This window comes from Hippoglossus hippoglossus, chromosome 17 (assembly GCF_009819705.1).
Source record: "Hippoglossus hippoglossus isolate fHipHip1 chromosome 17, fHipHip1.pri, whole genome shotgun sequence".
In the NCBI taxonomy this organism is placed as follows: Eukaryota; Metazoa; Chordata; class Actinopteri; order Pleuronectiformes; family Pleuronectidae; genus Hippoglossus; species Hippoglossus hippoglossus.
In genome coordinates this window covers 9,205,667-9,217,799 of record NC_047167.1, presented here as the reverse complement: position 1 = coordinate 9,217,799, position 12,133 = coordinate 9,205,667, and the positions used below count along the sequence as shown (strand labels likewise).

Below are 12,133 nucleotides of genomic sequence, written 5' to 3'. Positions count from 1 at the left end.
CAACAGGTTAGAAGTCAATGGAGGGCCTTGTGCGGAGGTGGCAGGGGCATGGATGGAGCCGCCTCTCACATGGCGTTCACACAGGGGGAGGACCGGCTCGGATCACTGTGACACTTGTTAGTGTGGGGCCACACAACATCGCTGGGGTTGCCTCTCTCCCTCTCCCCCAAGGGCCGTGCGCGATATTCAGCCCTTTAAACAAACTAATGGTTGAGGCTGCGGGGTTGCTTCAGGGTAAGACGATCTGCACTCAGAGGCCTGCGGTGACCACAAAGAAGCGAAGTACACAAATGTATCTCACAATCTCAGTTTACCGATCGGACTTACAATTAAATGAGGTCAGACCTTCATTTGGGCCACAATCTGCAATGATGGTGAATCCAGACTTTAAAACGTAGATGAGAATGGAAGAGATACACATTTGTGGCCCCCGAAGGTGCCGCACCGCTGTAGAGTTTTGAAGACTCTGCAGGGCCAAAGCATGGGAACATCCAAACTGGGAGAAAGGAGACAGAGAGCCATAGATAGAGCAACACACAAACAGAGGACGGCTTTGGGAGACAGAGAGCAGCGGGCAGAAAAAGACGCACAGAGGCTGAAGAGGGACTTAGAGCCATGACTGAAGCCTAACTGTCATGAGAAGATGAGGGTTGCCATGGCCACCCAGGAGCCACCCAGCAAGCATGCGAGCAGGGGAGGCTCCGGGGCCAGGGGCCTGGGCCTGGGCTAGTGGATCACATGCACTAACCAGGGATTATGTGCATAAGTGATGAGCGCTAAGCCAGCAGGTGAAGGAGGGAGGCCCTGGGACAAGGAGCGCGCCATCCCTCAGGACAGCTCCCCCTGTGAAGAGTGGGGACTTTTTTTCCCCAAGTGAGGCTGATCTGCCGTGTGAAGGAGACTCAGCCAGAGGTCCTCGAGTGCTGAAAGGGCATCCCCCAGGCTGCTTTCACCGCGTAAGTGGCCAAAACGCTGGTCTTGTGAGTCATCTTGAGCGGCAAGAATGGGCCATCTTCACATTCATAAATCCCAGAGCAAACACACTCATGGATATGGACTAAGCTTGGATGAGGATAAGCACCACACGGCCGGGCATCAGCAGGGCTCGGGTTTTTCGGCGTGACGTTTGCATAAAAGATTCACCGTCTTTACCCATCAGAAAGAAAAATAAATCTAACTTAAGCACCAGCTAGGTTATCTTTACTGACTTACTAGACTTGTAAAAAGTGTTATTTTGCAACTGAGGATCAACAGGTTCACAGGTTGTTTTGCTGCAGGGAAGCAATCCTCATAATATCCATGGCCTTACAGGAATGTGTTTGAACCTTGATGGCACAAAGAAATCACATTCTCATGGAGCACGGAGAGAAAAAAACACAGTTAACCAGCCTCCCCCCAACACCTTTTCAAGACGATAGTGTCCCTGAACATATTAACATGTAAATACACTTAGATACTTTGACAATGCAGTGAAATGCATATAATCTACATGCTAACTAGTCCTTTAAAGAGTTTCCACTGCTGAATGTGGTGCAGGAGCACTTTCAAGTCTGGGTTTTAAAAATTAAATGTGAGGCCTCTCTCAGAAACTCTAAAAGCGTTTTTCAATTTGATGAGGGATAAGGCGATGACTGGGTTCCCATTTCAAAGGAGGAGACCCAGAGTTCAATAAGACTTCAGTCTCATTGCCTTTGCCTCCAAGTTGAAGATCTAAATGCTGGCTCCTTTTTTTTTTTTTTAAGAAAGAACCCACCACGTTAGGTGACAGATGGCAGGTTGTTATGCTGAAATACCAGTTGCTATGGTACCCCTTTTTCCTCCGCAGCTTCACTTGCCACAGCTAAGCATCCCCTCCGAGGCCGGTGTACTGACTTGGAATAAGCTGACTTGAAACCGCTCAGGTTGTTGTTGACAAACATGAGCCTAGATGAGTCTCCTAATCTCCCGCTCCTTTATCCGCTCTTTATTGCCGTATAAACAGGCCTGAATACGCTAAAAAAACTAAACCTCTGTTTTCAGCCCTCTCTTATCTCACACAGGGTTTAATCTAATGCCCTCTACCCTTTTTACATCTCTGCCTCGGCTAAATTCGACCATATTTTTGATTCAGCGAATCGCCATGACGACCAGTTATTTCCCATCCTGGAGCCCACCCCCTCAAGCTCCTCTTCTCCATTGATACTGCTACCTCCCCCTACCCCTTCTTTTTTTGTCCAAATAAAACAAAGCGCGGAGTGAATGTGCTCTGAGGTAGGTAAATGTATTCAGTGACATCAGCCAGGACGAGTCTATTCTGCCGGATTCCTGTACCACTTGTTTCCAGCCTTGTCTGGGGGCCGGATACTCTGTTGGCTCCATTGTCCCACGTGTATTCCACACAGGCCCGCAATTAATGGAAGCCTTGTCTAAGGCTCCTGGAGCAGAAACTGCTGTTGGGGAGGGGGACAAAAGGCGGGCAGAGCCAGGGGCTGGGAGTTGCTATGGAAGGGCCCCCCTTCCCTCTTTAAGGGGGAATTCAAAGGCAGAAGGAGGGACGCAGAGCGAGCGGAGCGCTGGATGAGATGTTTAAGTGATCCCTCTGTCTGTGCCCTCCCCTCCTGGCCTGAGATGTTTTCATACCAGCAGTTGAAAGGGAACCTTTGCGGTATTTGATGATGAGGATGGTCATTTGACTGCCCAGACAGCAGAGGTGGCTGGGTGGAGGAGAGACCGAGGACCACTGTGTTGGGACTGGGATGGAGAGCAGTGTGGCAACTGTCCATTGCTAAAATATGTATTAAAATATCATTTGATATTGAATCAATTTTACTTTGCAATGTGTCACATCTGCCTCCACCACATGAGCAGAGGTATCCACGCGCTTTGGCCCCTCAGACTTATAATTTCCAGAGATGAAGGTTCATTATATCCATAATAAAAATATTGTATATTCTATAGAATGACATGAAACCAACTTTCTCAAGTTCTTTGCTCTGATATGTAAAATCAGTCAGCTCTCATTAAAGAGGATAAAAGAGTTGGAGACGGGTTAAATAGGAAAGGATTTTGCTATCTAACTTCTTTTCCACTTGGGTAAGACATCAAGATCAGAAGAACATCATCGGCTTCAAAATCCTCCCATATTCATCTGGGCTGCATTCCTCGTACAATTCATACGACCTGGCTTTAGAAGCCCTGGATGCAAATGTCTGAACTACATCTGGTATAGGGAGACAGACATACTGGACAAAGAGGGTTTGAAACTATTTGTCTGCTCAATCCAGAGTTCTTTTGACTATAGTTCATGGTACTGGTCCCTCATAGAGGCCTTGAAACAGCACAGAGTTAGAGCCTTTGGTTTGGAGTCAGTGAGTGATGGCAAGTTACAGCTTAATAATTTATCATTTTCAATTAAATACTAGTTTATAATTGTGTTTCACGTACATCAGGAATAGATTTTTCTTCACCAGTTTTAAATCAAGGTGAAGTCAAATCCTTCTGCCAATTGGACACTTCCTATAGGTGGAGATTCTTAATAATAATTTAACTTGTGCATCTTAAACCTATTTCAAAATATATATATGTTTCAACTTTCTAACTTAACTTTCTAATCTCTTCATCTTGATCCGGAGCATTATTGGACTGTGTACCCCCCCGGGACAATGAGAGAAATAAGTCGGATGTGTCATTTTATATCAACAAAAGCAAACCCAAATCAATAGTAGCCCAATGCACGTCTTCCTGCCACAATTTCCTGTCACAAGCTGGACCTTGATAGCTTCCATCGCCGTCTGGACCCCCCCTGCTGCAGGGTTCCCACACTGATACAGATCAGGAGCGTGCTATAAACCTCATGTCTTCATCTCCATCTGCACAATAAAGGCTTGTTTGTGGCAGAGCAGCAGGCTCAGGGAAAACACAACTGATAGGACATAATTTATTGTTTCGTGGCCTCTTCTCCACAAACCTTCTCATCCTGCTGTGGAGACGGAGCTCTGCCTCCTTTAAAGCAGCATCATGTTAAAATATCCAGTGAGAAGATTAACTGAGCACTTTGTGTGAGCGGTCGTGGGGGGGGGGGGGGTGCAGAAGTGGGAAACTGAAATGTTTTTTCTACCAAATTTAATATATATATGTAAAGTAAAAAATATTCAAGATGAAAATGTATTATATGACTTAGCTTGTGATAAATAATTGTGTTTGTTTCGATAACAACAAGTACAACACTGACTTTAATGCTCTGTTTTCAATAAAGAACAATAAATCGTTATTTTTCTTTTTTTGGCTAGTGTGTTAATTACTTATATATGTATGGTTGAGCTCATTCGGCTGGAGGTTTGATTTAATTTAATATTGACTCAGGTCAGGAAGCCAGTGGTGCTTGTCGTCGGCCTGCTCGTGCACACAAGAAGCTGCGGATGCAAACACTGACCTGCTTTTGGGGTCATTTCACCTCTGAGGATTTAGGAGCTTTACAGAGAGTGTTTGAAGTCCATCAGATAGGAAAGAGGAGTCTCACAGTAAACATGGACCAGACAGAGATGTCTGTCAATAAATAAAACACTGAAACTACATGGTACAAGTAACATATGCCCTGACAGTGGGATTAAAGTGGTTCTTTACTTGTTGTTAAGAAAATTCTACTCTGTAATAAATACTGTGTAAAAACAGTGGTACAGACCAAATGATTTAGGTACGACATAAAGTGTTAATTGTCACAGTACTACTATTAATAATAATAATCACAATTTCTGTTTTATATTTATCCAGCAATGCAATAATTTCCATAACAGAAAACCATGTTTTATAGGGAGAAAAATAAAAACAAATATTATTCAAGATTCATACTGTGCTTAATATTTTCTTGAATATGTGGAAGGAGAAAAAATAAATAATGTTTGATAAATAAAAAGAAAAGAACAATAACAGTGTAAAGTTTGAGTTTTGTACCCCAGTTACCTTAAAACAATTATTAGCAGTATTTTATTAGATGTATGAAATAATCAAATAAGTATCCCAAAACATACGAGTTTCTGTCAAACAAGTGACGCCTAAAGTTGACAAACTAAAAGATGAGGAATAGAAAATGAAAATAAAATAATAACTTTAGTCATTGATGGATAAAAGTAAAAACAACTGCAACTCACCAACAAGAAGCTGCCACACAGATTGTGGAGATAAACACTTGAATCCTTTGATATATTTTCTAAAACCTCTGAATTGAAATTCTTGGTCAGACAGGTTTTAAATAACTCCTCAGCCTCATGCCCAGTCACTGATAACAGACCGGAGGTGTCAGAGTTCATGGCAGTGAGAGGACAGACTGAGTGTGCAGGAGATTTTCTTCTTCACTGGACATCAGGCCTGGAGTGTGTCAGAGGATGAGGCCTTCACTGCCTCTCTGAAGCACTCACTGACCCCTGAAACCAGAGTGTGTGTGCACCCGAGAGAGGTGAACTGCTCTGTTTCTCTATAGACACCTTGTTAAACATTCAACTTTAACATAATGAGAAAAGAATCAAGCTATGCTGTTGCAGAGGATGAACCCAACTGAGCCATGAGGCTGTTAAAAGTGATTTCTATTCTCCACTTCATCAGAGTTATTATGGGATACAGAGCCACAACACTGGCATTCAAAAAAAGATGATATAAATGTTATGCAAATGTGATGAGTAGTGATTCATAAAAACACATTTAAAGAACACATTATTTCCATGTAGCCTTTTTATGTTTTTTACATTTTAGATGTATAGACGATTCTTAATCCTTTAACTTTGTTAGGATGAATAGGTAAATAATAACTAACTCAATAAAATAATGATAGATGTCCTTAAGGATGCCACAGTACAGGATCTTAAATGAATGTGACCCAGCAACAGGTGGCAATTAAATGACAAAAACTACCAATTGCTTTAAGATTAATGGAATTTATTGGGTTTAACAGCTGTTTGTTTTCACTTTTACAACAGTATTAGTTTCAGATAAATTCTTATAGCCACATTTGCACACTTGTTCAGTGCAGCAGCTTTGCATGTTGACAGCAGCACTTTCCATCACACCTCACTCCCGCAGCATCCTGACAGCTGGTAACCAATGGCAGCGCCCGGTCGCACGAGCCCCGCCGCCTCCCTGCGCGCTCATTGGCCGCACCGACGGAAGCAGGGAACCCGCGCACGAGCCGCTCGCGTGCAGACTGCGGCTCTATAAATAAGCATCGAGGCGCGGAAACAGGAGACAGAGTCAGTCTGACATTTACCATCAGATCAGTGCGCTGAGGTTCAGTCAGGAGACGGAGGACCGCACCGGGACTGGACTCGTCTCTAACACTGATAAAGTTATTTCATTTTTTTACTGTTACACACTGTTTCAACTCACGGGAAGATGCCTGCAGGAACTTTGGCGAGAACGTCTCCATCCGCTGTGGCTGCAACTCCGGCAAGTGCACACTCCACACCGGAGAAACCCCGAGCACCGACGGAGAGCAGAAAGGTGGGTCCTCGCAGCGTTTTCATTTGAAACCTGGATTCATGTGTTTGCTGAATGTTATAATGAAAACTATCATAATAAAAGCATTTTCAACCTTTTGTGTCTCTAGTCCTCCAAACCCATCATGGAAAAGAGAAGACGTGCGCGCATCAACGAGAGTCTGGGGCAGCTGAAGACCCTCATCCTGGACGCACTGAAGAAAGACGTAAGCACATGCACAGATACAATCAATACAATGCACATGCACAGATTTCTAATTTTAACATGCTCAGATTACTACATTTTCATTTTAACATGCACAGATCAATACATTGAACCTGCACAGATTTCTAATTTTAACATGCTCAGATTACTACATGTTCACATTAACATTCTCAGATTACTACATTTTCATTTTCACATGCACAGATTACTAATTTTCATTTTAACATGCACAGATTACTAATTTTAAAATGCACAGATCAATACATTGTCATTTTAACATACAGGTTTCTTATTTTAACATGCTCAGATTACTACATTTTCATTTCCACATGCTCAGATTACTACATTTTAATTTTAACATGCACAGATTACATACACACATTTTTGATCTTTTAACCTAAGTTGTGAACTAACTTGTCACTTTTGTGTGTTCAGAGTTCCAGACACTCCAAACTGGAGAAGGCCGACATACTGGAGATGACTGTGAAGCACCTCAGGAACATGCAGCGACTTCAGATGACAGGTATTGTAACATAACCATTTGTGGATTGACCACGTAGATGTGCCTGTCATCGTTCTGGGATGTCTAACTTTAGATGCTACACATGTTCCCTCTGCAAGATTTACTGCCCCTGCATGCACAGCTGTATGTGTTTACCCTCAGGCTGCAACTGCATGAATATAATCAAACTTTTCATTATTTAACTTAGACGATTTGTCAAGTAATATAATATAATATAAAAAAATCGATCGATCTATCTATTTATCTATTTATTTATATATTTATGAGTCTTTCTTTTCTTTGGCAGCTGCTGTGAACACAGATCCATCTGTCCTGGGTAAATACAGAGCCGGGTTCAGCGAGTGTGTTGGCGAGGTCACCCGCTTCCTGTCCACGTGTGAGGGGGTGAACACAGAGGTGAGGACTCGCCTCCTCAGCCACCTGGCGGCCTGCGTGACCCAGATCAGTGCCGTCAACTTCTATGGAGCTCACCCGGGCGCGCTCGGACAAACCAATACACAGATTCCAGCTGCCTCAGCCCCACAGGTGCCTTGCAAAATTGGCTCGACGATGCATGTTTCCCCGGAAGCGATGAAGCTCTACGGTGGCTTCCAGGTTGTGCCTGCGCCAGATGGACAGTACACTTTTCTCGTGCCCAGCGCGGCTCTCATACCTCTGGGTGTACAAAACAGCCACCCCGTGTCACCCGTCGCACCGCCGGTCACCTCAGACTCTGTGTGGAGACCATGGTAGAAAATCAGCCCACAACAGATTGTGGGGAGAAAAAGGACTATCACAGAATAGAACATATTTTTGTACATTTTGTAAATGATTTTTTAAAAACCTACCCGAGAGGGATGTTTACACTTATTTGTGTTTTTATAAGGATAATAGATATTCTTGGCCTTATTTTCTTGGCCTGTGATTTCTGTTTTGATATGGCACAATTCATTTGGCTCAGGAGGTCAAGGAAACCCTTGAAAAGCTCTTGAAAAGCACTGTATTTTTAAGATGAATAAAATGTTTTTTCGATGTTTACAACAATTTCTGCTGCAGTGGTGTCCTGGTCATTTCTCTTCTTCCAAAAAACCTCCATCGGGTAATGTTGCTGATGTCCATTCATACAGAGGCAGATGAGCCTGTGCAGCCTTCGGGTCACACTTCACCTCAGACCTGTGGAAAGTCTTTATAAATTAACATCCCTTGCACATGCACAGCAGCCGTTTAAACACAGCCCCCCGTCTGCGTGCCGTGTCCACACCTGATAATCCACTTTGCAGCGACATGGGAATCTGTTTTCTGGCTTGAAATAAATACCTCCCTAATGTGGCTGGGAACCTGAGATGTCGCGTTGAGCCCAAAAGGCGTGCTGCCAGGCAGTTAGGAGGGCGGGACAGGGTCTGATGACACGCGCGTGCCTGTCTGCCCTCCTGCCAAAGGGGAAGTGTGAAATAGATAGGGCATGGTGGCGAACCTACTAGGGTTAAATGATGACTGGGCTGAACAAGATACTGACATTACTTAAGGATTAAGTGTATGTTGTTACTTTTGAGGATTATTCTTTGCACCTATCTGCTACCAGAAGATATCTGATATTCATCTAATGTGCAGACTGTCGATGTGACCTGAAATGATTTGATATGTGTGTTTGAACAAAGCCCCATGATCATCATCAGCGACAGCAGCAGCCGCCCCTGCAGAGTCAGTCAAATCTTTGTCCGTTTAGTGGACAGTTGAAGGCCTGACAGTCCCAGCGTGTGTCCTGAGCGTGGTGCTCACACAGCAAGCCACAAGCAGAGCGTGACCGGAGGTCACAGGTGCCCCTCATTCACGCTGCCGAGACAAGGGCCGCGCCGACAGCATGTTGCCCTAAATCTGGCAACCCATCAACCGACCTGGCAGCCCATCACCAGAAGACAAGGCCTCCCTTTGACGGCATCAAACAGTCGCACCTCCAGAGGCAAACTCTCCCACAATCCACAGCCATTTGGTTGTTCCTGATTTACTATTCATGGAATTTAAGAGATTATGTCGCAACAGAAGCAGAAGTAACCACTAGTCTCTGAGTAGCCTCGGTTTCTTTGAAGAACAGGTGCACAATATTTTCCACATACTGTATGTTGTTGGAACAAAATCCTTAATTAGAATTTAGTTTGCCAATGAAAAGTTATTGAAAATGTGCCAATTTGTGCAAAAGTCAATTAAGTTCACATCTCTGCTTTGGCCCGGCTGAGAGAAGAGTGGCAGTAAGGAGGACTTAAAGACAAAAATAGAGCTCCCCCTCATATCAGAGCATCCTTTGAGAAAGCCGTCCGAAACACAAAAACAAAGACGGGCCCCTCAGTGGCTCAATGGCTCCTCTCTTTGTGACCCTCTCCATCTTTATAAAGGGCCTTCCCCTTGTTTATCCAGGCAGAGGTTTAATGGCCAGGAGGGGGTAGGACCATGCTGTCACTTTCACCGTGCTAAAGAAGGTCTTATTGTCGGCTGCTCCCAAAGGTCCTGGTCCTAAAGGCTGTTTGAGAACTCTTCAGGCCGGGGCTGCACTCTTCAGATAAGAGGAGCTGTGAAGTGCCAGGTCGCTGCCACAACCACACCTTTAAGTGATGGAGGAGCTGGAGTGGTTCTGCGTGAAGCCGCTTCAGTAAAATATGACCATTCTTGATGAAATTTGCTCTGTTTACCAGTAGCGCTCCCCTCCCATTATGTTTTGTCTGATTGTGTCTCCCTGCTCCTCCCCAGTCAACACCCCACTTTTAAGTAGTATTTTCCCAAAACCAGTAAAAGCAGAGAACAGTAAACACGTAGCTGGGCCGGGCCTGAAGTCTGTGATCGATGGCCTCTTCTCACAAACACAGTGACAAAGAGTGACAGGTTCCCTGCCTAACGACACTGTCTCCCTCTGACACACACCGGAAACCTCCACCGCCTCCGCCTCTGAGGGGGAATCGGCGCGGTATTGTTCATAGGGTTGTTATGGTGCATGATGGGGGTGGAAGTAGTCAGCGGTGGTTCACATCAAGGCAAATGAATAGATTATGCACTGGATATCAATGGTGAATGGACAATACTCTTTGTCCCTTCACTCCAATTCATCCCTTTTTGATTTAGCAGGTTGTTTTTTGGAAAACTCACATAAACTGGTGGAAGTGCAGCATCCGGGGGTGGATTTAGTATCGCCATGGCTCGGTAACACTGAAGTGGGAAATTTATAACCTCGGACCCACACAGAGAGATGATGCTGTGGCCATTAATACTGAGTAGCTGAGGTAGTACATCACAAGTCAGTGCATCTTCAAAAGAAATGTGTTGAGTGTCGGAGAGGAGGTGCGAGGTGGGGGTCTTGTTTACGCTGTAGTTCTTGGCCATATGCCCGTGGAGGCTTATGAAGAGGACCATAAAGATGCACTTACACTGCAGGTGTTCCTTCAAAGTGAGACATCCCATAATACACGTGCTCCAATTACAGCCTTAACGTTTGGTCTGGCTTAGCTGATAAGACTGAAAAAACATGTGTAAGGGATCGATTGAATTAAACTGAAAGAGAATGAAACAGTCAAAGTGAAGCTGAAAGGATAAATCTGGTTCACCGAGGCATTACGTTATTTGTGTTACGGTTATTTCTGTAGTTTTGTCCATTTCTCTTACAAGTAATAACATTTTTCTTTTCAAATTTGACCTGCCGTACCTGCATTTATTGTGTGTATTGTAATTGTAATAGTTTTGTGAGCTCAATTTTACTTGAAAATAGTCCAAAACACACACAAGTGCTGGAGGAAAACCAGAAGAAAGAAATGTCTGCATGTATCGTGGCCTGTTGAACTTAATGCAGCAATGATGCACAGCAGTTACTTTGGTGAGATCACAGAACTAATGGAAGTATGACCAAAGCTCAAAGACACGTTCTGCAAGAAATGTACTGAAACCCTAAGTGTCTGAAGGAGAGGTATCGCAGGTCGTTCCTTCCTGCAGCAGTAAGACTGTACAACCAGCTCTGCTCCCAGTAAAACTACATGCACCACCACTATGGACTGTCACTTATCAACTGTGCAATATTCACTGTACTATATTCATTTGTAAAAAAAAACGTCTGTGCAATATAAATGGTTATGTGCAATCCATTCACTGTTCATATTCTGACACATTATCTTTTTCTTTACACTGTATATACCGGTATAATTACATTTATATTTTTTTCTCTATATTTCTATTTCTTTATATTCCTTAACCCAAGTACTGCATGCTACTTATTTGATGTCTTTCTGCTTCTGTAACATTGCAAATCTCCCCGTTGCGGGACTAATAAAGGACTTCTTAATTATAACACAATAGAGATTCGGTAGAAAAGGCTCTTTTAATGATGGGTCACTCAATGTGTCGAAGCAAGAGAAATAATCCCCCTTAATAAACATCGGTAAAACAATCTGGAAAAGCAATGTAGCGCATAAGGAGGAGGTTTAGGTGTTGGAGGTTTGGCTTGATTATATGTAACAGTCAGTGTTATAATGGCTGCACTGTACACATGTGCAGTATGAATATGTTTCTAGGCAGCTGATGAGGAAGCCAAAGACTGGGAAGCATGAATGAATGAATGCAAGTTTTTTTGGCTAAATGTATAATGAACCAAAATGATTCTCTAACTTTCAAGAAAAACGATATCTGGTAACACTGCTTCAACAGGATTCAAAATGTAACTAATGCTTTATAAATGTTTAATAAATCATTTATTATTGGGTTAATTCAAAACATATAGATGAGTAATAGCTGAGTAGTAACCTATAGATGATTAGTCAGAAATTAAATTCTAACCCTAAGGGTTGCCAGGTTGCAAAAAATCCTTCCTTTCGGAGCTGCCGTGGATGTGGCCAAAAACCCATTAACACTTTATTAACATTTACAACAGCCAGAGGTGAGGTGTACATTTACCTAGTTACTGTACTTTTCAAGTATCTGTACTATACT

General features: G+C 43.4%; 1 protein-coding gene across 1 annotated transcript; it reads left to right on the top strand.

Annotated features, from left to right (window-relative positions):
- Positions 1–6,179: 6,179 nt before the first annotated feature.
- Positions 6,180–8,197, top strand: LOC117778185 (transcription factor HES-1-B-like). The gene is made up of 4 exons (XM_034613543.1): positions 6,180–6,468; positions 6,575–6,670; positions 7,105–7,192; positions 7,479–8,197. Exons 1-4 carry the CDS (start codon positions 6,361–6,363, stop codon positions 7,922–7,924), a joined length of 738 nt encoding a protein of 245 aa, XP_034469434.1. The 5' UTR covers positions 6,180–6,360; the 3' UTR covers positions 7,925–8,197.
- The last annotated feature ends 3,936 nt before the right edge of the window (positions 8,198–12,133 follow it).

Bases quoted from the DNA above. Each gene is read 5' to 3' on its own strand.
- LOC117778185 (XM_034613543.1), top strand. From the start codon at position 6,361: ATGCCTGCAGGAACTTTGGCGAGAACGTCTCCATCCGCTGTGGCTGCA. The intron at 6,469-6,574 runs GTGGGTCCTCGC...TTGTGTCTCTAG, and splicing joins CACCGACGGAGAGCAGAAAG to TCCTCCAAACCCATCATGGA. The intron at 6,671-7,104 runs GTAAGCACATGC...TTGTGTGTTCAG, and splicing joins TGGACGCACTGAAGAAAGAC to AGTTCCAGACACTCCAAACT.